The sequence below is a fragment of the Anas platyrhynchos genome, chromosome 2 (genome assembly GCF_047663525.1).
Source record: "Anas platyrhynchos isolate ZD024472 breed Pekin duck chromosome 2, IASCAAS_PekinDuck_T2T, whole genome shotgun sequence".
Taxonomy (NCBI): domain Eukaryota; kingdom Metazoa; phylum Chordata; class Aves; order Anseriformes; family Anatidae; genus Anas; species Anas platyrhynchos.
In genome coordinates, this window is record NC_092588.1 from 21,821,141 (window position 1) to 21,846,947 (window position 25,807).

The 25,807-nt window shown below is 44.8% G+C and overlaps 1 protein-coding gene and 1 long non-coding RNA gene across 6 annotated transcripts in view; one reads left to right on the forward strand and one right to left on the reverse strand.

Annotated features, from left to right (window-relative positions):
• The window catches only part of LOC101793175 (ankyrin repeat domain-containing protein 46), a 47,762-nt gene extending 45,281 nt beyond the window's left edge, over positions 1-2,481 (forward strand). For all 4 annotated transcript variants that reach the window (XM_072034422.1, XM_027452529.3, XM_027452526.3 and 1 more), the window contains one exon: positions 441-2,481. In XM_072034422.1, coding sequence (XP_071890523.1) covers positions 441-657 — 217 coding nt within the window. In that variant the 3' untranslated portion in view covers positions 658-2,481. The remainder of the gene's footprint in view (positions 1-440) is intronic.
• Positions 2,482-6,163: 3,682 nt separating this feature from the next.
• Positions 6,164-25,081, reverse strand: LOC110354030 (uncharacterized). 2 transcript variants are annotated; one of them, XR_005263305.2, is made up of 7 exons: positions 22,382-25,081; positions 21,905-21,993; positions 20,591-20,678; positions 19,452-19,622; positions 18,452-18,652; positions 13,819-14,017; positions 6,164-6,825 (listed from the first exon to the last, which is right to left on the reverse strand). It is a non-coding gene; the product is annotated as an uncharacterized lncRNA (long non-coding RNA). The 2 variants fall into 2 exon arrangements; XR_005263304.2 differs by having other exon boundaries at positions 18,452-18,655.
• Between the last annotated feature and the right edge of the window lie 726 nt (positions 25,082-25,807).

Genomic DNA, 25,807 nt, shown 5'->3' on the forward strand with positions numbered 1-25,807 from the left:
TTATACCGGTTGTAGTTTCCACTTTGTTCAGCAGAGTTTACTTTTAAATTGCAATTTGTTTTTATTAACGAGAGCTGTGCCCCTTGAGGTTTTAGCTCATGCTCCATTAAATTTTACAAAGCTGTGCTGAGCAGGAGTTACGCTGACTGACTTCTGAAGGCTCCTAGGTGGCAGGCCTGCAAGCTCAGAGCAGTTGTACAGATACAAGTAGCACTCTCCTTACACCAGTTAATAAACCATCCTTTCAATTAACTTCAGTTTAGAGTTAGGAGCCTTTTCCTGATCTGCTTTTGTCTTGATTTAGCCGAGGCAATGCGGTCAATCTGCAGGTGGGTTTAGTTTTTAATTTAGAGTGTTTCAGTTGCTCTGAGTAGGATTACTGTCATACTTAAAGGTGAATTCTTTTGCTCTGATGTATTTTTAACTTTAATCCTTTGTAGTGCGATGGAAAGCCATTCCCTCCTTAATCCAAACCTACAGCAAGGGGAAGGAGTTCTTTCCAGTTTCCGCACGACATGGCAAGAGTTCGTGGAAGACCTGGGCTTCTGGAGGGTGCTGCTCCTGATCATTGTCATTGCCCTGCTGTCTCTTGGAATAGCATACTACGTTAGCGGGGTGCTTCCTTTTGTAGAAAATCAGCCTGAACTGGTGCACTGAAGCAAATGAAAAGGAGCTCACTGCTCTTTTCCCTGTTGTCGTCTCATTTTGAACATCTCGGAGTTTTTCTCCCGGTGCAGGCAGTGGCAGCTGTGCATACGTTTTCCTTTTATACTTAGCATTAACCCCTTTGGAAGAGGAATTAATTCATTTCAAGTAAAACACTAAATTCGGAAGCATTCCTAACCTACCTCTGACTTAACTTGCAAGCAAGATGTAGAGGTAATCCTCTCTGTTGATAAAATACTACAATTAGAAAGGGTCTTTCATAATGCATATTAAATTCCTGAGCATGAAAAATGTAACCTAGCACAAAACCAAGTTTGATTTGTAATCCGTATGAAGAGAGGTAAATCTCTTCTTGTGTAATCTTGCGTGTGCTGGAGTTGAAAGAAAAATGCTCTCTTAAAGGTCCCCTAGAAATTGGAATAAAATAATAATGCATTCTGATATATAGACAGTAATAAGCTCTATGTTTGTAGTTCTTTCAGTGCTTCCCCCTTGTTTCATATCTGCTCGTTTATAAGAAAAAGAATGAGAAATAGTTCAAACCTTATTACATCTTTAATGTATAGCTCACTCCTTTATTTATTAGGTTAGCGTAGTGTTTCTTCCCCAGATTAAATTGATGTTGTTAATATCTGTCTGAAGTAATTTTAGTAGAACAAAGCTGGTTGTAGTGCTTTGGAAGTAAAATTGTTTCAGCCTCTAGGGTGAAAATTTTGCCTTTTTGCTGGAATATTACTAAGCAAACCTTTATTTGTAAGGGTGGATACAAAGTGATGTTGGTGTTCTGCTCTGTATATACTAATTCTGTAAGACCACTGTATTTGTGAAATGTGTCGTGAAGGATAACTCTTTTTCCTCCACAAGGACCATGTTGCACCATAAAATTGAATCATTTTCACATTTGTGGAAAGGACCTGATTGACTGGAATTCCTTTCTAGAATTACTTTCTATGTCAGTTGTTTTCAGACGTCACTTACACGTTTATAAAGTACTTTGAGTATGCAGAATAAAAATACTTAAAACGTTTATATTTAGGAATATTGTATGAAATGAGATCCTATCCCATTCTGTACTTAAGCTGTGAAATCCTGTGTTTATAAGTAACCTAGGGACATGAAACACTCTTTCATGAAGGCTAGGATGGATGGTAATGCACAGTAGTTGCAGGTTTTTCAATGAAAGCAGATTCTCTCCTTCCAGGCTGATTAGTTATCTAACTCCCTTAGTTGCCATTGCATTGAAAATCCCCCCAGATTTGAATTCTGCAAAACTAATGATTTTTTTTTTAACCTAACCACTCCAGAATTGTTGCTAAATAGAATAAAACATTTATAAAGTTATAAATTACAATAAGTTTTGCTAGAATTAATTACATCTCTCTGTTGTGCTACCATGTACGTTTTTCTTTCTTGTGCATGGGTTTGAGTGAAGAGGATTGTTGTCTGCTTTGCTGTGTGACGGGCTTCACTAACATGGGCCCCATTCTAAATTGCGTCTGAATAATTCTTGATCTCATTTCTTTAGCTAGACATTAATGAAACAATACTTCCCTAGCAGCTGGGAAGCCTCTTAAAATAAACAACAACAAAACAGAGCGTAATCTTCTTCTGAATATTTCAATTATTGTACATATGTTTGTGAACAGAAATAAAAACTCATATCTAAAATGCAGTTACTTTTCTGGATAAGTACACTTCTGTTTATGATGCTCTGTATCCTGAATAATTGCTGTCTTTCAATATGTATTCTCTGTGTAATTTGTAATTGTATTCTCAGTACGGGTGAATGCCAGAAATAAATACATGTAGTAAATATGTTTTGGTTTATCATTACATTACGTTGTAATCCTATTTTACTGAGGATTTTTTGATGGTTTGCACTGATAATAAGCATTTCAGAAGCAGGGAAGTTCTGCCCCAGAGAAATGGAAGCACACTATTGGCCTAAATGAGGTTTTAGAGCACAGTTTCTTCAGATTTGCCTGCTTTATTTTCAGTGTTGTTTTTGCACCACTATCTCTCATCTAAGATTTCAAGTATCGAACATATCATCTAAAGGCCCCTTGAGATTTAAGACTACCTATGAGGGAGGGTGCGAAATAAAACCAAGAGAAGCAATCTTGATTGTAATGACTGCTACTCTGAAACACCGATGTGATAAACATCTGGCTAAAAGAGAATTTTGCTCTGTATATACCTCTGTTACTGGAAAAAAGGACAGCCATACCTTTTAATATGTCTATAACAACTTCCTTTCCACAGGTTGATACTGAAGAACGAATTTGCCTCCTGTACACTAGGTTTCAAGGAATGCAACCTCTCTTTCTCACAGGACCAGAAAGAGGACCTTAAGTTACTTCCTCTTGAAGTTGTCATAGGGAGTTTCACAGTTTCTGCATAACGACAAGAATCAGTTTAGATTGTCTGCAGGTCAGTAAGATTTCCTTTATTGTTTGTTATTATATCCAGGTACCTCGATCAAGGAAGCCCATTTTGGTGGGCACTTTCCAGATCCAAGACAGTTTTTTTCGCTCAAGGTATTCTCACACTAAAACAGCAGAAGGAAGTAAGAAAAAAAAACAATTATGGAGTGATTAAGTGATTTTTTTACAGTGTTGCAAGACAAGTTGGTGAGCAAGATAAAGTCAACTGGAGTGCAAAGTGGAGGCAGTATGACTACTGCACAGTATTTCATACTAGACATGCTCTGGCACTGTGAGGTGTATCAGCACAAAAAGCTAAGAGGAGGAACATGGTTTCAGTTTGAAGTATCGAAACAGAAGACCTACGAAGTTCCTGGGTCTGCAGCTGATCTGGAGATTGAGTTTTGCGTTGGTCAGCTAATCTCTCAACCTGCTTTTCATTTCTTGAGTATGGAGAAATGATCAACTCACCAGTGTATTGTAGAGGGGCTCGTTAGCTAGGTAGATCTTTTTCTAACCAGAATATTTTTGGTCATAAGGTGTCAGAGAAATGCAAATTAAGTAATTTGCTCAGAAATTCAGTAACATCGTTGTGTAATGCTGCCTCTTATATTCAGAATTTCCAAGTCTAGCAAATACTTAAATCAACATGCACTTTAACCTGGAAATAAAGTGAGATCAAGTATCTTAAAGGCTGTGACTGGATCTGCTTAGATGCAATTGCCTCATGATACCCAAAGTTGCCTTTTAACAGAACTGATTTCTTCCTCAGCTGACACACAAGGTAATTTCTGAAGCCAGTTGTTTCTGACATTGTTCCTGTTTCTGAAGCCAGCTCTTTGTTAAATTGTCACTTGATTCGCATTTGAATTGGTGATTAAAGTAAGTCTTAAATTATCTGAGAATTCTTACGTTAGAAAGCTTTTCCGTCGTTCTGTTTTCTTCCATTTCAACATTAATCTTTGTTAATTGGTTACTTGGGAAACACTTCATGAAATTCGGTAAGTGATCCATAATCTTGCAGAAATGGTTGCCAGTTGTTACTACATTTCTCATTCCTTATGTTGGGACTGTCTAGAAGAATTCAAGCACTGCACAGTTTAATAACCCCGAGTTCTCTGTAAACATGGTAAGTGCTGAAATACTCTTGAATCATCATAAATCTCAAAACTCTTCATATTATAAAAATTGTTTATGGTGACAGGAGAGATAATTCTGTACAAACACTTGCAGGTGGTATGATACATGTATTGTCTTAAAAGTATTTGAGTATTTCAGCTGAATTAGTGCTTCCTGGCATCTTTTGTGCAGAGATGAAAAATACTTCAAAGACAGACACTTAACATATACATTAGTGGGAAACAAATGCAACTTCTTGGTAGTTCTTTACTGTTTGTTGCTGAGCGAAGTGTTCCCAGGGTCATGCTGCCAGTGAAATCCGAGATGAAAACTCGAAGTCTCAGATTGACAGTGAGATTACCTGGTGCGGTCTGTGCTCTTACGCAAAGCAGAACTGATGCTCTGATGTTGCAGCTGAGGCAGTTTGTGTGCAGAACCCTGAAAAATCTCTACTGTAGGTATTCAGAGTTTGTAAACCACTAAGCTAAGCATTAAACAACCAATATTACCTAATGGCTGTGATGAGACAATTATTGTTCTTCATTAGTGCCAAGGGTATCGGAAATCTATTGGAAATTGCCAGAACTGAAAAGGAAAAATCAGAATTTCTGCTGAAGTCAAAGCATGAGCAAGTCACTCCTGTGTCTGCCAGTGCTGTGTTCTTTCAGTTTGCGATTTAAAGCTACCTTCTGGGTAAAAATGAAGAGACGTTCAGAGCAGAATTTGTTGGGTGGCATGGTTTGCAGAAAATAGGAGGGAAATGCAATGAGCCAGGACAGCAGCAGGGGAGGCAGAGCAGGGTGATACCGTTATGAATCACGGCTTAGAAGCCAATCCCAGTGCCTGTAAGAAGTGCAAGGAGGGAGCAGCAATAGCCTCTTAGCAGGGAGAAGGATTTCACCGGCTTGTGATTGCCCCGTTTCATAGTCCTGCAACCCGAGCTGGCCCTTCTTGACTTTCAGTGTCTGCAGCGCTGCTATTTCGGACAACTGCATGTTTGAATGTGTGCCTGCATTAACAGCTGCTCGTGGGGAAGCCGTGCTGGTTCCTCTTATAGAAGAATCCTGCTGCACATAGGTTATCAGATGTTTAACCAACTGTGGGCAGAAGCTCCTTGTAAAACACTATTTCTGCTCTATTAAATTATGATTATCTAAATATCAGAAGGCAGGAATGCAGATGAAGGATCAAGTACATGCAAAAATATCTCATTTTCCATTGCCAAAGAAAAAAAAGAATAGATGACATTCTCTTAATGCAAAGCAAGAAGAAAATCGTAGTTAATTTGTTATGACCTGCAGAAGGTGAAATTCTCATTAAGCCACCTTCCCTAGTGAGAGGACTTTTTCAGGTAACATTATAACCTCTGGCAGGTAAGTTTTCTTGTTGAAAGTGGCGCGGTGTGAAGGCAGTAATGCCTAAAGGTTGCTAAAAATGCTTAAACAGGCATGAAGGCAGCTGTAGCGGCTTAATGAAGCATACACATTGAAACAGAACTAAATAATAAAGATAGCTGACTTCTGGAGGCTGTGTGAAATGCTGTGTGCTCTTCCCCATATCGTTGTCTCCTTGGAGGCTGAGTGCTGGCCTTGCCTGTTTGGTAGAGACACTGAGGTCTGGAGACACCCATAGGTCTAAGCTGTCAAGAACAGCTTCTATAGTGAGCACAAATAAAAATGAAATATCTTACTAAAAATCATGTCAGCCTGTGTGAGGACTACTCCATCCTGCTAGACATTTTGTTACAGAACTGGAAGTTTTCCCATTTATGGTGCTGGTTCGAGGCCTTGTGGCAGCTGATGAACACCAGTGGCTAACATGGGGCTTGAACTGAAGGCTGTTTCCAAAATTTTTAATTACAGTAGAAGTCCGGGCTTTTTTCTTTGTTTCAAAGTTCAAGGAACTTTTATTTAATCTAATGTTTGCTAGAATTATAGCCTGCAAATGTACTCAGATAATGAGCATGTGTGTGTTCATGCTCTGTGCACTCCTATGCCAAAATGAGGTTTCAGAACAGCGAGCGAGGCCTCCAGTGAGATCAGCTTGGAATAAGTCTAATTTAAGGAATTCTGGTTTTTGTCATCTCTCATCAGATTAATGTTTAATCAAACATCAGCTCACTTTTTATTCATTGCACTGACTTCCTAACCTATTTTCTTGGTCCCCACGTACAGTTTTGGGAAGTGTAGGTCCTGTTACCTGCCTCACGAAGCGGTGCTTCACTGACCGAGCTCCAGTAGTTTGACAGTAAGTAAATCCCTCAGTTTCACAACATGAGTCAGTTCTCCTTGTTTTTTTCAGAGTTATGCTGTGTGATTTACAAAATGATCAACTCTTGCTGGTGTGGCACAATTTGTTTAGCTAAGGACTCGGTTTGCTTGTCCAGATTTGACGTGAAATGCAGTAATGGTTGGGGATCTGTTGGTGTTGGGTTTAACTGGTCTTCCAGAATGCCTCTGTGGATGGAGCAGACAGCCTGAGGTTTAAAAGGAGATAATGCTGGAGGGGTGTCTATTCCTTACATTTTCAGGCTTTCCAGGATCCTGGGAATAGCATTTGGAGTCACTCTGCCAGAAGGACAGTATCTTCGTAGAAGATCTTGGCCTTCATGTATGTTCTGAAATTCAAAGGTAAAAAGTTTAGAAAGCTCTTCGCTTCCTCCAGGCAGCAAGCTGTGCTTCAGTAGGGCAGTTAGGAATAAGTTATCCCCATCCTTTACATGCATTTTTAAGCCAGAAAAGCAATCTAACAACTACTCAGTTTTAAGGCTTAGCTCAAGTCAAGGTACGAGGCCACAGACTTTGTTTCTCGCCTACACCCAGCCACCTCCAGCTTTGTTCCTGGTGTGCTCTCCTGCCCCTGCACTAGTGCTAGCACGCATCTGACCCCAGGGTCCTGGCTCAGGAGCTGTGCCAGCCAGCCCTACCAGAAAGTTACTCCCACTCCCCCAGCATTCTTCCCAATTCTGCTCCTCCCCGTTGTTTCATCTCCTGCCCTCCACTCCATGCTTCTATGGTGTTTCACCGAGGCTGGAGATGACCCCATTTCTTTTTTTGCCAGGAATTCTGTTCATAAAACACATTTTCTCCCCAAAACATCTCACCGTGCCCGTTGCTTACAGTACTCTCTTCCATCTTACTGGAACCACGCTACTCTACCAGGTGTCCCCATTTGTCTGTGCTGTGGTGGGGAAGATTTCCCATTTTGAACAGCGGGTTATCGGTCAGCTCCAGGTCACCAGTTCACAGCTGGCACTAGCACTCGTGTTTTTCACTTACACTTTCCTGTAATAATGCTGCAAGAAGCCAACCTTGCTGTATGAGCCTTGGTTTCAGTTTTACTTCCTTTCTCTGGTGATATATTTGATTCTTTTGGTACCTTCACTAAACTAAACTAAGTCGTGCGGGCACTGGAACAAGCTCCCTGGGGTAGTGGTCACAGCACCAAGCCCACGAGAATTAGAAGCATTGGACAGTGCTCTTAGACATTTACTTTAATTTTTAGGTCATCTTGTGTGGAGCTGGGAGTTGTGTTCAGTGATCCTTGTTCCTTTCAACTCGAGATGTGCTGTTCTATTTAAGAAGCATTCTCCAAAAGTTTACTAACTCAGGATCCGAGGTTCGATGCAGCTTTGTGGCACATGAAGGCAGAATGCTGAAAGGAATGGATCAAAAAAAGTAAGGGGAAAGAATCGGAGAGAGAGATTAGCAACTTCCTTAGAAACTGCAGATATTTCTGAGGAAGACTGGGCAGACGTGGACATACTCCAGGCAAGAAGAACAGTTTGGGGAAAAATGTTTTCATTTTCATTCTTCCAGACACAGATATCTAAGTGTCATTTTACCAGAGCTCTTGAAATGAGAAAAACATTCCCAGTTTTGTAACAAGAAGCATACGCAGAGCTGGAGCTTTTCCTCTTGACTAAAACTGATAAGATTTTTATTGGGAACATTATTTGTAACATCATTTAAGATGTTTATTTGTACTGGGGCTTGGAAGTCTGCGTTTCTGCAATGCTGCTGTGTAGCACAAGCAGTGTCTGGTTCTGACTTGACGCACGGAGTAAGTTTAGAATGTCAGGTTCTAAATTAAGTATCAGAATATGTGATTTCTGCATCTATTTTTTATATTTGGGTATTGGATCGGGGGCTTTTTCAGCTGCTTGACTTTACCCAAAGCCAAGTTCAAGTAAGGCCATTCAATTCTTTATTCCCTGCTTTCTGTTTTTTTGCTTGCTGATACTTTTTTGTCGCTTGAATCTCAGCCTCTCCCGATGCACAAGAAGGATTGTTGTCAGTACTTAAATTAGAATCTGCCAGCAATCCCAGGTCGGGATTTATTCCATGACTTCAGTTATGCAAGCGTGAATTGGATACAGCCAGGGGAGGGGATGTGGAGCAGGCTGTTCGCAGCTTAATCTCTGTGTGTTAGGGCCTCTGCAATCCCATTCTGGTTGTGCAGAGCATTGTGTCAGGTGGGACAGCTCTCTTCTCTTCACCTAGAAAAGGAAACGGACTTTTTATGGCTGGAAACCCCTTACAGAATGGAAATGAACTCAATTTCCACTACAAAGCTGGATGCCAGGCAGTCTGGTTATAGTATTGTCATGTAGTCAGCACTTTATTTCATGCTCATCTTGGTCACTGTCTGACTCAAAAGGTCTTTGAAACCAGGGGGTCAGTTGTTCCATTTAATTTTCTCAGGTTTCTGAAAATATGTCACCTTTAGAAGAAGTTAACATTTAAATTGATGATTTGTACCTACAAATTGCTCCAAAACTGAGGAGCAGCCATATGTAACGTAGCAGAGTAGCGTAGAAATAGTCTCCCAGAAGGTGGGATAGCAGCATCGCTGCTGGTTTCTTACAGTCTTGTGGTTGCCAGGATCTCTATGGAAGAGAACAATCCTGGATTCTATGAATATTGAAGCTATCTTGTGATAAATCTCAATAAGCTTCATTTGAAATCACAGATATATTCCATTTTCTTTGTTCTGGCGATCTCACGGCATAAAGCTGTTATGTCTGACTTGCAGTTTTGCTAGAAGCACTGTCAGCAAAATCTCCCTTGTGTTATTCTTGCACTCCTGACCAACTCCTAGCTAACCTGCTGGTGAGTGTGACAACTTAAACAGATGATGGCTCGAGGTTTTTGAATGGCAGAAAACGTTTGTTTCTTTATCTGTACCTTTTGTTCTTTAGATTCCTCTTGTCCCTGAAGAGTTTGCTGGAAATACGCGTTCCACAGTGAGTCAGCACGGCCTGCTGGATGGAGCAGGAGGCAGATTTGGGAGTTATAAAGCCAAGGAATTGCTTGCTGTGTGGCCTTAGAAAACCTGCTTAACAACTCTGCTTCCCCAGCAATAAAATCAGCATAACTTATAAATCTTTGAGTGATGTCATTAATATGTGTAAAGCTCCGAAACTGGTCGCTTGCAGGCTTTTTTACGTGAATTGTGTTAATTGCACCCAATATGTGCTATGCGTAATCTAATGACAAAGGAATGTATATTCCTTGATATGTCATTTATTAACCTAATTGTTGCTTCCTGTTATTTCCTCGGCACCCTCAGGCATGCATGAATTGCAGACAAAAAGCTTTGATCTGTCATCACTCACCAGCTGAGACTCCTGCACCCGTGCATGAAGTCCCATTGGGTTCAGTGACTGTGGGCAAGAGCAGCTGATGCCGAGATGATTGAGATTCGTTATTGTGGTGAAGTACTGAAGACCTCCCTGTTTTCATCAAGATGTAATGGAAATGGAAGAAGACAAAAATACAGAAGCCGAGCCAGGTGTCTGGAGTTTCCTGACGTTTTTAAGAAACACATTCTTAAGGTCAGTGCCTCTGGCTTGGCTTCAGAGTAGGCAGAGTAGGAAGGATTATGACCACGGCACTTCCCTTTCTTCTTTCTGGTGGATGTAGGGGCTCTCACATTTCCCTGCTGAGCAGGGAATCAGTTTTCATTCTGGAAACAAGTCTGGCAGCAACAGGATGTAAGAGCTACAGCCTCAGAGCTTTGGAAAGTCTTCAGTGACATTTCACTACCCCTAGCACATCATTTAACAACAGCGCTTGATGGCCGGTTCCTAAATCCAGCACCCAGTTCCAGAAGTCAGGCCAGATGTTGCACCTGTGTGTGCATGAAGCGAGGGGAGAGCTCTCCAGCCATGCCTTGGACGAGCTGTGGAGTTACTTTGCTCAGAGTGCTCCGATCCCACAGCTATTCAAACTTCCCCAGGGTGATGATTAACTTCTAAAAGGGGGCTGCTTTCTTTACTGCAGCATTTCCAAGTCTTACTTATTCTGCTCCCTGGATTGCCGGTCCAGGCACTCACCCAGGATCATGTCTCAAAGGTCTTGTTCAGTTCTCACCTGGCCCTTGCCTGCACCAGGTCCTGCGCAATACGGGTTGGTGCCAAACATCCTCCTTGGAGGAGGGAAATAGTTTGTGGTTATCCAGAAAGAAGAGATCGGGGAAATTCGGGAGGCAGAGGGAGCAAAAGCAATGAAGAAACAACTCCCAAGACAAGAGGGAGGCAGAGTAAAGGGAACACAAAAGAGAAAAGGGAACACAAGGTCCTGATGGCAGGTAGTGCTTGATGAGGCTTTATTGCGGCTGGACAAGTCCTCTCTGTGTGGTGGTAAAATTATTAATATTTATGATTCGGGATGTCTGACTAAGAAATTTATGCTAGCTAAAAGAACATTCCTTCCCTCTAAAAGCAAACATGCTGTGATTGTTAGGGAGATTGCCTTGATTTTGGTGGAGCTTTTCATGCAACATCAGAGACGAGTCTCGCATGGAAGCAGGCTGAAGAGTTCTCAGAGCTACAAGAGCTGTAAGCAGCCAGTCTTGGAGCTCCTGCATAAGCTTTGTTGTTTCTGTTTTCTTTTGTGCTGTGCTTTATAAAATGTCCTTTACCACAGATTTTATTGCACTGGCTTGGGGAAATGTCAAGTGTGAACAACCTGGACATCTCTCATTGGGTGTTTATGTCTTAGCCTCCACTGGCCCCATGGACCACTCAGTGATGTCACTTCTTGATTGTTAAATTTAAAAATAGAGAATTTTTTCTCTCTCCAGTCAAAGGTTCATCTTCATTTAGAGCAGTTGAGTCCTTTGCATTCCCTTACTTGGCCGCCTGCTCGTCTTTCATGAGGATAAACATAGAGTTTGAGGGAATTTCCCAGGTGGAAACTCCCTGTTCTTTATGAGAACGCTGTGTGCGATGTCTGCAACAGCCACTTCACTTTGCTTTCAGGCCAGTATCTTTTTTAATTAGCTTCATTGTCTTTCTTGGGAGGAGAAGGCGGCTGAGAAGAGGACTTACCGACCCTTTATTAATTGTCCAGATTCCAACCTCACTTTCCCCGCCGTAAATCCAGAGTACCTCCACTGCAGCTTTGACATGACTCCAGCTTTTGGCTCTGAAATTGCCACTCTTCGTCGTCATGAGGCCCATGGTGCACCCAGATATCCGGCACAGATTGACAGTGCTGTCCAATAAACAAACCCATTCCTTTCCAGCTGTATGAATTGCGGGCAATACTCCAGTGATTCACAGTCCAGAAAAATATTTTGGGATATGAGCTGCTCATTAGTTCATCGGAGATGTTTCCATGCTTTAGCTGGGCAGCTAACTCAGAACAAGAAACTTATTCAGGGGGTTTTGTCTTTGCTGTTCCATGAATATAAATATCTGGGTGTAATTAATGATAGAAACACAAAAGGCTGGGAATCCTGAATGATGGTTACTCTGAATGGGGAAGAGATTGGTAAACTTACATTGCTTGAATCCTGTCCATGGCAGGCCATAGCTTCTTAAAACCCATTGAAAGTGTAGATTCCTCTTCTAAATACAAGATAAACATTTTTTTTTTTTTTTATCACCAAATTCTCTTCCAGGACTTTGTACAAGCTGTAAACCAACAAATTTCTGTGCAGTCACAGATCACAAGCTCCGGCAGATTTTTATCAGAGCCACCCAGCTGCACAGCCCATGTCAAAGACCAAGTCCTGCGCTCTGCCAAAACTAGGTTGCTGGGTTTGATTTTTTTATTATTATTATTTTTAATGAGCCAGTTCTAAAATGAGGTAATTGCCTGCTTTTGCAAGCCTAGATGATAGAGACACTGCTTTGGTTGAACAATACTGATGAACAGACTGAGCCATTCCAGAAGCTCTTTCAGTTTAGGTCACTCAGCTCTGCAAATGCAAAATAAATTTAGGTTTTAGAAGTGATGAATCTAAAGTTTACTAATCTCGATCCTTTTCTAAGCAATTTTAAGAAAAATTGCCATAACTAGTGCACGGTGCAGGTCTACAGCCTGTTCCCTCAGCCCTTGCAGACACAGGCACTGATGTGCTGGAATTCAGCAGCAGTGCTTGCGTTCCTAAAAACTGCCTGCAAAAAAAGTGCAAAATCATTCTTAATGCACAGAGCTTGGCTGTTTGGTGAGGATGGATAAATTAAATATTGATTAAAACGCTCTGCGTGCAACACCTTTAGCTTTAAACACTGCATGTGTTTCATTTGTATTGCAAAAATTAAGGTGTCCCGGAGTTTTAATAATGGGCTGGTTTGAGGAACAAGTCCTGGAAGCAGGAAAATTCTTCAGAGTAGCGTGTTGGAAAGCAAATGAAGGTAAAGGCAGCTCTCCTTAGGGCTGGGAGGGTGGGTCAGCCATCTCTGCAGAGAAGATACCAGAAAGTCTAAATGAACTAGACCAGATGCATCCTTCTGTATTTACACAAAGCAGAAGGCCATACGATTCAGGGAAGGATTAATAACTGCCTCACTGGGAACAATGAATTCAGATTCTGTGAAAAATAAAATAAAAATTCAGTTCTGTAGTTCCCTCACCCCACTCTAATGGCACCCTGCCTCATGAGTTTTCAGTGACTTTGTCTCTACTTTCTGTGCTCATTGATCATTTATATTACTCTGAAGGCCCTTCCGTGAGAAAATGATCTTATCCTGAAAGTGTACTTCATGTGTATTAAACGGGGAAAACATAAATTCGGAGCTGTTTGCTTAATTTACCTGCCAGGTATCTTTTCTCCACCCAGCACAAAGGCCAGCGCAGACTCTGTAAATCACAGAGGAGTTTCAGAAAGGCTGATGTGCATGAGATTATCATCACAACAGTCTTCCAGAGCCCTTGCAAGTACTGGGTTCTTGAGAGGAAATGGCTCCCATTCTAGCTAGTGGCAATAGAGCTTGAGGTTTGACCTTTTTTTTTTTTTTTTTTCAGAACTTCTCCCATCCCCCCTTTTCGGGGATCTTTATAGTTACTGTGAAAACAAAGATGTAACAGGTATGAAGGGAGCTTTGTAACACCAAGACAGCGGGGTGTGTGAAAACAAGATTTTGTGAGGAGGTGGTATTCACGTGCATGACTGTATGTTCGAGAGAAATACGAGTCAAATTCAGAAAGGATGTAAACATGGACGTGAATAGACTAAACCTGGCTGGTGTGTGCTGAGAAAGGAAGCCAGGAAAAAGGAAGCAAAGCATGGAAAATCGGGCCAATTCTGTCAAAGTCAGATTAGGCAAACAGGAAGCAAACAGACTCGGAGTTGATGGGGTTACTCCGGATTTAAATACCTGTTTAACTGAAAGCAGTGACTCCACACTTCTCTGTGTTCTCCTGGCTCTTTCCTTTGTCCAACATCTTCCCAGCACTGTAACGTGTCTGATTCACCATTTCTCAAAGGTAAATCACCTGCAGCTCAGCGATCCCCAGCTACGAGCCGGACCAGTTTGTGTCGTTCAGACATCACCAAGTGTTAATCCCTGCAGGACACTAGAGATGAGATTGGTGATAGCAAGGCTTGGTAATAATAACAGTGATAAATGTTGTGTGTCTTTGATAGGAGCTGCACCAGGAAGTGAATTGTTTCCGGAGAGATACCAGCTGACACCAGGTGCCCAAGCCACAGTTTGCAGAAGGCAGCAAGGTATTTGCTGTAGAGAGCACTGGGCCTAACGAGACATGACGCTCCTCATGCTACACAGAATGAAAAACTCAGACAACAAAGCTGACCTCAGTATTCCTCATTCTTTTAAAAGCATGCACATGCAGCACTGTGCTGTATGGACAATTTTCATTTTCTGCCCCAAAAGTTACTTCGACCTGTTTGTGGCATTAACTTACAACCAACTTGGGGATTTCTTCCGAAGCATGCCCCTCATTTTTGGCTTATATTTTTAAAACATCACCAAAATGTTTGCAATAATGTTAAATAACAGCCATCACTCGCACTATCCAGCCCTCAAGCACAAGGTTTGCTCTGAGGATTGTCACCACACAATATGCCATGACCCTCTCAGGTCTTTCTGTCCCAATGGCAAAAGCAAGGAACTATTTTCCACCCTAAGATACACCCCCTGGTGCGTACTGCAAAGCCGTATTTTACAAAGCTTTAATTCTGTGCAGGCTTTTATGACCAGCCACATCCCCAAGTGCATTCTAGTAACGCCTCGGGCGCTGTGTCTAGCGTCTGTCCAGTAGGGTTTGTTCTCCCCCTGTTGCCATGATGCTTTACAATTGAGCTATTCAACAAAAAAAGAAGGCTTTCTAGGCAGTGTTTCCTGCTATTTTTCCTCAAACTTCCCTTCTTCAGATAACGCCCGTCTTCATTCAGATAGCCAAAGCAACTTAGCAGGCTACTCAGTAGCTTCGACACTTGCAGTTGCTGTGTGGGAAGATACAGACTTCTTTGGGCTCAAAATAGCTCTTCTGTGAACTTGTTTGCTGTGGCCTTTTCCTGCCTCCTCAGACCTCAAGTAGTTCCCCGAGTTGGGGTGTTGGAAAGCTGTCACTAAGCTCAGCGGAGCCTTCTCAGTAAGTTTTTCTCAGTGTCTTTGCAAAAAGCTTTCTCTCTTTGAGTGCAATTTTTCTATCGCCCTCCCTCTGTCGGCTCTGTTAGGAATGGATCAGTTGGGAAATAAAAGACCCCGATCCTAAGGGGAAGGGGTGCTAAGGGGAGGGTCAGCCCCACTGGAAGCTGTCACTTCTCACATGAAACCCGCTGATTGAGAGGGACGTAAAATGCTTTCTGTGCCATCCCATGAACACAGTTGAGATTTTAGAATTTTTGCATTCTTCTAGTAGGTCAACACCGAGGCCTTTCTGGGTTTTGTCTGGTTTGGGTTTTGTTTTTTCTAAAAGGATGTGAGAAAAGATGAGCTGCTTGTCTGGTGATCAACTATTAATTGAACCTGAACTTGGAATTCTTTCATCTAAGAGGGGCCTGATCTTCAGACCAGTAGGTGCTGGCCTCCCCCCACTTTCCCTGGCACAGTGTATATTTATCAGGAGACAAATATCTCCAAAAAGGGAAAATGAGACATTTTTGTGGGGAAAATAATATAGTTGGAATTGTCTTACCAGGTCTATGTGGTCCCCACGGTGCGGAACCACACAGCACATTTAGAACAAAAAGAAAAATCTCACTCAAATTGCAACTGCTGAATTTCTGAAAGAGAAGGAAGTTGTGAAGACACGGCGAGTTACTGGGGCTGGAAGCTGAGCGGTATCTTGAGATTAACACCTCTGAAATGTGAAATGCATCCCTAGGGAGATCAGCTTTTGTGTCTCATGCAGTAATGATTGCCCTTGAGCTGACCAGTGACTTCCCACATTAAAAAGCAAGAAGAGTTCAGGCTTTCAGCTCATGTGGTCCATCCTGTGACTGCGGTGTTTTAATGTGTGGCAGGAGAGACGGTGTTAACTTCAATTCTGGAGCAGACTGTGAGCAACTAACAGGAACAAATTATTTCAGCAATAAAAATTGTGGCCCTTACCTTCTTTGTATCATTCAAAGAGTGCAAAGGGGTGTAAATCTGTCTGAAGTATCCCATCAAATCCTTGTTGGCTGGTTCTTCACCACCCCTTTTGCCAGTTACAGCTAAAAAAATGCTCTCAGCTGCATAAAGGTGCCGAGGACATCACCCTGCCAGCCAAGTCTGAAGAGGTGGGTTAAAAAAAAATGCCCCTTGTCATTCCTACTGCCTCTCCTTCACCTGAATCCAGACTGCATTCAGCTGAGAATTTAACATTTTATCTTCCCATTTTAATCTTTCCTTGCACTCGTGAGCAGCCCCAGCAGGTTTTGGCTACTGCTGCCAGAGAGCAACCCGTGCCACCAGCCATCCAGATGTGGGCACAGCTGTGCTGCGAGTAACGGTGACAGCAAAATGGGAACCAAGAGGAAAAGGGATTCTTATGCTGCGAGTAACTGCAGAGTATTTAGGGAGAGGATGTGGAACAGCAAGAGCCACGCCACCTTGCTGTGTGTTAGCTTTCACTGTTAGGCTGCGTTGTCTTGAACATTGCTAAGACTTTTCATCTAGTTCCCAAATTGCTTGGTGAATGCCAGAGAGGTTATGCTGGGTCGGTCGGAGGGTTGGAACCATCGCTTTCTCTAGTGACCAGCTGCAGAAAGAACTAGCACAAAACTGACAAAGTGCCTTCTACAAAATCTCCAGTGTTAAAATGTCACTGGAAGGAGAAATGGGCTGACTTTAGCTGGTTGGCATTTGGGAGAGGCTCAAGAAGGCCTGAAGCTGTCCCTTGCCATCACAGGGGCATCTGGGAGTTTCCAAAGAGCCTCAGAGCACTTGGCTTCCCACAACCACGTTGCAAATTCTCTGGATGTGGCTCTGGATGTGTCTCCTTACAGCCCTTCCTTGGGACTCCATCACGTTTCTTCACTGCCCTTTGTTACTCTGCATGGAGTTACGCAGCAGAGCAGCCATGTAACCCCACCAAAACCCACAGAGAAAGGGTTAGGAGTAACACAGGGTTAAAAACACACCCTGCTGCACAGCTGCCTTCAACCAAGGGAGCAAAAGCCTTCCTGGAGGTCCTCAGTAACAATCCCACTGCTCGAGATCCCTGCCTGGATCCCTGCTGTGCTCTCTGGATCCCACTGCCCTCTCTGGTTTCTCACATCCTGTCCCCAGCCATCAGTGCCCCCAGGGCATCCTCTCGGTGCTGAGAGGGGAGGATGTCCCTGCCAGGCTGCTAAAAACATCTTTCCTCAGAAAGTGCTCCAGAAAAAAAAACAGCACTGCTTTCCTGAACAGGGCCACTGTACTCAAACCAGGCAAGGGAAGTTTGGAAATCGCTCTAGCAAAGCCTGCGAGCTCTCAGACCATGAGAGGGAGCCTTTAAAATGCTCTCCGTGCACAGGAAAGCCTTTTTGGCTCCTGGAGTTCACCACTGGCCCGTCCTGGTCGCGTGGTGCTGGCAATCAGCAGGCTCCCATCCTTCACCGGGTTTTGGAGCTGCTCTTATCAGTGTTTGCATTCCAGGTGCACAGCCTCTGAAGGAGCCTGCTCCTGCCTCTGCCTGGACGCAGACAAAGGGGTCTCCTTGGCTCAGTCACAGCTTTCTGTCCCCTCAGCCTCGGCATTTCCTCTTAATAAATCATTAGGCTTCAAAAGGAATCACACACAAGAGATCCTACACAGTTTGTGGGTGCTAGTCGTTACACTGTAGGCCTTAATAAATGGTTTTATCTCACGGAGATAAGAGCAGCATTTCTGATAAACCCGTGGCAATGACATGGGAAGTCCCACAACAACACTTAGACGAGACCTGCCTGCAGCTCCAGCAAGAGAGACAAAGTACCCAACGTTTGCACAGCCAGCTCTGCCGCTGCGGCGGCTGTCATCGGGCTTGGTTTAGGTGCAGTTATTCTCTCCCATGGCCTAATTTCACGTCTCTAACGCTGGGGTCTTCACCTGAGAAAAAGCCAACACCTTGCAGTGAGGCAGAGCTGAAGACATTTCTTACTTACACGTCTAGATTATTGAGCAGTCAGCCTTGGAAGAGATGGTCTTACTCAAAGTGTTTAACTTTCAAACTCCCAGTCTTCTGCAAAACAACCTTATTATTTTGTGTTTTGTACCTGTGGGTAGTTACACATGAAGGACAAATTTGAGGACCATCTGGATGGGCTGTTCTTCTTGAGCTGTTGCATGGAAATCTTCTTGAGCTTTTAAAAATACTCTTCATGGATAGCGTGTAACGTTTTGATACACAGCCCTGCTTTTGGAAGACGGGCTGGAATGTTTTTATCTTTCAGTTTGCAATTTTTCTTACTGTGCAAATACCCCTAGACAAGATCTAATCTTTGCAAGAGGCCCTTTCAGGCTTATAACCAAAGCAGGCTCTGACCTATAGGGACACCCTTTGAAGGTGCCTGGAGGCATTGATCTGCAAACTCACCGAAACTCGACCATCTGCTCAGTTCCAATACTGACAGCCTCTCCTCAAACGCCCCAGCATCCACCCAGTGCAACTTGTTTCTCCTTCCCTTGGGTGGATAATGGCTGAGGAGGCTGCATGTAACACATCAGCCTGGTTCACAGGACTGTTACTGCTTTCTGTCAAAGCGTTGGCCAAAGGGAGGGACCCCGCAGGCAGTTTCTGCTAAGAAAAAAATAACAATAAACAGGTTTTTAATGCAATCCCTTTCATTTCCCAAGTATGCGAGAAGTCTGTTTCTTTTAGAGGAGAAGAAATGAAATAGGAGTGACAGCATCTTGGAGCTGGGAACAAAGGCATTATCTTTCAGCCAAAAGTCTGCACTAGGGCGGGGGGTGTGTGGGGGGATTTTTCCTGCTGTGAAGAGCTCTCTGTTTGTCTGTCCTTCCTTGCTATCTCCTCTCTCTCTGCTGTGTCTGCGTGTCTTTGCGATTCGCACAAACCACCAGAGATAGCACTGGAATCGCTCTGCCTTTGTTGTGAGTTGCTTGGTTCCAGAAGGGAGCCTGAGCCCTTCTGTAATGATGGGAAGTGGCGATGTCCAACCACTCATTTATGTGGTAATAGCTCTAAGGACACAGGCAAGGAGAGGACTGCAGCTCTCATTTTTCATTAGACTCACAAGCTGCATGTAAATCTCCGGCCAAACAGGTTTTTTACAGGTCTGAGACAGAAGCAGCAAATGTAGAAGCAACAGATGGGGAGCAATTGCTTTGGATTCACCTAACTTTTAATAAAAATCACTTTAAAAGAATAAGCTAACAATGCCTACGGACCACAGAGGGTGGTGCAAGGGGAGAGGTGATGTCCTCGGTGGGGACAGCACCAGGTATGGAGCACCTGAGGCCAGAGAGGGATTAGAAAGTGAATGAAATGTGAAACGTTGCAGGATGACAAACATCTCCGCTGAGCTGCTGAACTTCAGTAGCCAGCAGAGGTGAATATTATCCCCCAGGCTTACTTCCTGTAGGTCTTCCTTGAGAACTGAAGGTAGAGATGGGGTGGTTGCTTGGTGAGCAACGTCCTCTCGTGGGAAGGTGGCCGAAGGCTTGTTTCGGAGAGGCCATCCGGGCGGGCAGCCGTCCAGGGCTCTCCTCCTCAGGGATCTCAGCTAGGGTCATGCACACCAGGTCTGCAGTGGGAAAAGTAACAAAAAGAAATCCAAAACACAGCCATGTGGATTTTTTTTTTCCTTGCCTTGTCTTGTTTTGTCTTGTCTGACAAACCTGTCCGGCTATCCCCAAGCCTTTCTGAGTATCTTCTCTGCCACACAGCCCCACACCACCAGCTCCCTCCAGGTTAGCTGAGCCCTGGCAGGGCGTGAACGTGGTTAGAGGTGGGTGTGGTGTTCTGCGTGTCTTTATCAAAATCAGATAGCAGCAGAAAAAAAGCTAATTACGCCTTTTAACTGCTGTTGCAATCTCCTCTGTGGAAGGGAAGTTTTCACATGAATATTTCTTGCATTAGGGGTGAAATCAGATTCCCCCGTCCCGCACTTGCTGTGTTTGGAGCGTGTCCAAAGGCTCTTTAAAACAGGCATTCCGACTGGAATATGTCATGGACTATTCTCGCTCCCAGCTCTGACGGGTTTCCAACGGGGAGCTGGAATGCAGACCTCCCAGCCACACGCAGGAGTGGCCGCGTTTGGGGGGCTCACATTACAAGCGAGAGAAAACGAGCCCAAAGGCAGGGCCAACGCCGCGCGGAGCTGACAGAAGGAAACGAGCAAATGCCATGTGCAGCGTGCAGGGAGCGCAGCAAATCTGCGCCGCTGCAAATCTGCCTTTAATGCTGGCCAGAGCTGAAGTCAGTGCAGTGATTAGCCAGGATTTACACACGCATGCTTCACTAAAAAAGTTCTCTTTAGTTCTTTAAAAGGCAAAACCCCACAGTGGAAAGGTTTGGCCTGCCTGAGGAGTACGGTGGAAAGCAAGGAGAAAGAAGTGTAAATCCATATTTTCTGAGCTATTGATAATCTCATTTCATTCCTTTGTTCCCCAGGATTGTTTTAAACAAACAGACCCACCCCCTCCCAGCAAACATTCCCGACTCCCTTCGGGATCGTGGCAGATTAAACCTGGAATGTCTGTGAGAGCTCACCTTAAAATGGTTCTGCTTTCACCTGTTGGCTGTCCCGAATATTAACCAGAGCAGGCTGTGATGATGATAAAAACGTTGATTTCTCTGGCTGTGGAAAGAGCGACATTATGTAAAGCTGGCTGATATTTAATTTGCAAACTGAATTGCACCTATTTAGGGAGGGAAAAAAAAAAAAAAAAAAAAAAAAACAGCAACGCTCATATTGATGAGAAATCCTGCATTTAAAAACATTCCTTATTAATGATTCAAAACATACAGTTTCGAGGCGTTGTAAACAAGTTCAGCACTCTGTACGCTAATCCATAACCATTATCATATGTAGGGAACAAGAAGTTACTCACAAACAGATGTTCCTTCTGCCAAACCCATTCATTTAATGCACATTTTACTTTCCAAGTCCTTGTTAGCAACTTTCTGTGGTGGGCGGATTACATGAAAGGATGGAAAAGCAGGGATTAGCTCGCCTGTGAAGGAGCAATGTCTTGGTGCTTGTTCTGGAGTCTTTTCCATCCTGCCTTGTAGTGGAAGAGTTATTCGTCCTGGACATATTCTTGCCCTGAAGGACACTCTGCTTTGTTTCCAGATGCTGCAAGGCACCAGAAGATCCCAAACTCGTTCAATTAGCAGAGAGCTGCATCATTAAAGGTGTTCTGTGCACTGGCCGGTCATGAAACGAGGTGTTCGCAAACGCTGATGCCCAGAGAAGGCAATTACCTTGCCACGAGTTACGGGTGAGCTTCCAGGGAAAGGTACGCCAGAAGCTAGGGGTGGAGGAAGAACTGCTCAAAGCGTGACTAATTTCAAAGTTACCTCATGTTCCCAGGGCCTGGATCAGCTGGGTTTTTAGTAACTCCAGCTGATTTGTGGGCAACCTTAGCAACTATTAAATGCTCTGCTTGGATCTTTTACTTACGTCCACACGGAATTTCTCTTGCAACTTGTAACCACATCTACTGTCCTTTTGCAACAACCACGTAAAGCCCTATTGGGTAGGTGTAGATGGAGAAAAGATGCTCCCTCAGCCTTCTCCAGGCTTAAACAAACCCAGTTCTCTCATCCCTTCCTCGTGCCTCACGTGCTGCAGCACTTTGACCATCTTGGTGACCTTCTTCTGCTCTCTCTCCAATTTGTCAGTGTCTTTCTTTTACTAGGAGCCCAGACTGGGCACACTAGCTCAAAAGCAGTCTTATTTATGCTAAATGGAAGGGTTTCTTACAAGGAACAGGACTGTCATGAATTAAAAACCTATCAGGCTGTGCTGAGCTCTCCGAAAACTCCATCACTGCAGTTAGCATCTATAAAACCATCCCTTACCTGAAGGCCTCCTGAGCAAGCCAAGGGAAAGAAGCCAGAGACAAATTCTTCTCAGTGATAGTGAAAGGACGAGAGGCAATGGGCACAATCTGAAATACAGGAAAGTCCATTTAAACATTAGGAAAAAAAAAGTCTTACTGCGAGGGTGATCCAGCGCTGGCAGAGTTCACCAGAGAGACTGTGAGGCCCTGGCACAGGCTGCCCAGAGAAGCTGTGGATGCCCCATCCCTGGAGGTGCTCAAGGCCAGGCTGGATGGGGCTTTGGGCAGCCTGGGCTGGTGGGAGGTGTCCCTGCCCATGGCAGGGGGCTGGAATCAGATGATCTTTAAGGTCCCTTCCAACCCAAACCATTTTAAGATTCTATGATTTTATGACTGCTTCTTCAAAAACAAACACCAACACCAACACAAACCCACCCACAGAAGCCACAGAAAGCTGCTGTCCCGCATTTGGTCTGGAGCGGTGCAGGGAACCCACCTCAGGAGGCGTTAATAGGCGAGCAGATCTGTGATAACAACCACAGCACCGTTAGGGTTAGGTCGGTGTTGCAATGGGAGAGAACGCCCCAAGTGAATCCCACACGTGGATACGGAGTTTCACAATGGTCTTATCAACACGAGATATTTAAAATAAATAAATAGGTAACTTAAAATAAATAGGTAACCAGGCACCAGGCTGGTGAGCCTGATTTCCATCCCCCCGGTGGCAGCAGAGCCGTAAGGACACACGGACAAACGGGATGTCAAGGGAAAGAGTCACCTCCGTGTCCACAAGGGGCAATCCTGCCTCATCAGCCTGCCACAGCTCCTTGAGGGCGGTAACAAGGATGGAGATAAGTTGAACATACTGGATTTGGATTTTCAGAAAGCTTCCTTAGACTGTGAGGATCCTAAACCACCACAGACCTCAGAAAGTGTCCTTTGTAATTCGAAAGTGGAAAGGAAAGGCTGGTAAAATTTAAAGCAGCAGTTCCCTGGGTGTGCTGGAGAGCTGGAGCTTTCCTTGAGAAGAAACAGAGGTCCTGGGATCAACAACGGGGCTGAGGCATTTCCATTAGGGCCAGGCATTTGCTCCAGCCTCCTGGCCAACTTATTTGAGCGTCTTTTGCCATTATGTGGTTTGCAGTCGGGTCCCAAAGGGAAAGAAATCCTACGTATGCCCTTTGTGCTCTTCGTAGTGTATTAAGGAGAAAAAAAAAACAACAAGGAGGTTGGGGGAAACCTTTGTGTTGAGTTTCCTTCCAAACGGGGCTTTTTTTTGGTCGTCTTTGGGTATTTTTGCCTTTTGTTTTGTTTCACTGGTTAGTGTCATCATTCATCTTTCCTGTTTTCACTGTAGGACTTCGGAGATGGTTCACAGATGTGCGCTGGAAAGCCTCTCCCTGGAAATTAAAAGGTAGCCTGCTGAATCCTGCACACAAACAGCCTTCCTTTGTGAGTCGAGTTAGCTTACTGCTAACACAGGCAGACGGAAGAGAGATTTCACTGGATCTTGCTGCTTTGGTTTCCCTTTTCCCTGGAATTTTTAAAACTGCCTCCCGATACTTGCGCAAGCCCCCGCACAGGATTTTTACCATAACATCACGGCTCAGTTGGCAGGCTTCCCCACAACAAGTCTTTCCTCATCCCCTATTTTCTCCAACCTTTTGCTAAACCCAGGGGAACTTCCTAATGAACAGAACCCAGTGGTGTTGCTGTGTTTGTTTTTTTTTTCAGGATCTCCTTTATATCATTTCTCCACTCAAGCTTGTCCTTGAGCCCCTAGACATGGCCCTCTCTCAAATTTCCAGGTCTAAGCAGAGGAGTTTCTGCTACACCTGCTCCACACACGGAGCATCTTTGGAAATGCTGAGCCTTTATCTTTCCTAATTTTGCAGCTTCCTGCTTCAGACAGGGCACCCTGCTTTGGTGGAAAGCCACGATTCTCTGGGCCAACAGTGACAGCCTCACGCCATCTGATCACTAAAGTCATATTCCCAACTACAAGTAGGTACCATGTCATGTATTTTCATAGTATCAAAGAACCATGGAATGGTTTGGGGTGGAAGGGACCTTTAGGACCATCTAGTTCCAACCCCACTGTCTTTCACCAGCCCAGGCTGCCCAAAGCCCCATCCAGCCTGGCCTTGAGCACCTCCAGGGATGGGGCATCCACAGCTTCTCTGGGCAGCCTGTGCCAGGGCCTCACCACCCTCACAGTGAAGAATTTATTCTTAGTATGTAACCTAGATCTACTTTCTTTTAGTTTAAAGGCATTCCCCTTGCCCTATCCCTACACCCCCTGACACAGAGTCCCTCCCCACCTTTCCTGCAGCCCCCTTTAGGCACTGGCAGGCCGCTGTAAGCTCTGCCCGGGGCCTTCTCCTCTCCAGGCCGAACAACCCCAGCTCCCTCAGCCTGTCTGTGTAGGAGAGGGGCTCCAGCCCTCTGAGCATCCCCATAGCCCTCCTCTGGGCTCACTCCAACAAGTTCATGTCCTCCTTGTGTTGGGGGCCCCAGAGCTCAACGCAGGGCTCCAGGTGGGGTCTCACGAGAGCAGAGCAGAGGGGGACAATCACCTCCCTCGCCCTGCTGGCCACGCCGCTTTTGGTGCAGCCCAGGCTATGGCTGGCTTTCTGGGCTGCAAGCACACGTTTCAAGGTCACATTCAGGTTTTTGTCCCCCACTTCATCCCAGCATGTGGTAAAACACACACAGCCGGACTATGAACCATTCACTGGAGACAGTGGCAGACAGCCCCACGCCTGCTGTCCCACCAAGCGTGAGAGTTAATGGTGTTCCTGCAGAGGAGCTGCACCACGGCTCAGAGCAGAAAGGTGGCTAAGGATCAAGCGTATCAAGCATCTCTGGAAACTGCATGGTGTTATTTTCATTAGTTTCCGAGCTCGGAAAGCTGGGATTGACTGAATGCTCTCAGGGAGTTCAAAACGAGAAGGGCTGAATCACAGCAGACTCACTGCAGGGATCGAAGGCGACTGCAGGCAGAGAGCTGCGTGAGTCATCCCAAAGAGAGAGGCCAGAGAGAAGGGTGGGTGTGCTTTGTGCTGAACTACGGAGCTCTTGTGGGAACAGGAGCTTCTCGGGAGCTTTTGCTTTGCTATTCTGGTGTAAAAGTGAAGGAAACCTGATCTGTACGAAACTGCTGCTTCTTCCACGCTGATATCCCAAATGTGTGGAGAAAAATCCCTGCTGATGGGAACACGGTGCCTCGTGCAGTGGGGCCATGCCTTGCACAATATCCCCTGCAGTCCCTGGGTGACCAGCCATGCCCCACACACTTCTACACTTGCCAGCACTGGCAGGGAAGAGGGCTAACAAGAGCTAGGTGACTTGACAGGGGATACCTGGCTGGTCTCGGTATTTTTGGTGTGCACTGAGGGCCTGCCAACGCCACTGGATGTCTGAATCCCACACATCAGCGTCCCACACCCCTTGTGCTCTGGTGGTAGCTGTGACTGGCTTCACCTGGTGAGCAGCTGCTGGTCAAACACAGCCACCTCCAAGCCTTTTTTTGAAATCTCAGCAGGGAGCTGGCTGCCCCATCCCCTGCACAGCGCATGGCTGTTTAAGCAGGGCGTGGGGTGTCCCATCCATCCTCAAACCAAGCAATAGTTTCCAGCCCGGCAGTGAGGAAACGAAGGGCAGAAAATGCAGTCAACCTGTCAAAAGCATCCCACAGGTTTTTGTGTTGCTGCAGAGGAGCCCCCAGACAGACCTCAGCACCCGCAGACACCCGCCAGCCCCCTTAACCCCCACCTAGCAGGGGCTCAGGTGGTGTTAACCTGCTCCCATAGCATACCCCTCTCTGCCTGCCCTTATTTCCCCAGAGTTTGACCACGAGCCCTGCATTCCTCCGTGGCAAGGCTCCTCCACATGCAAAGGAACAAAGTCAGCCTAATGTTTA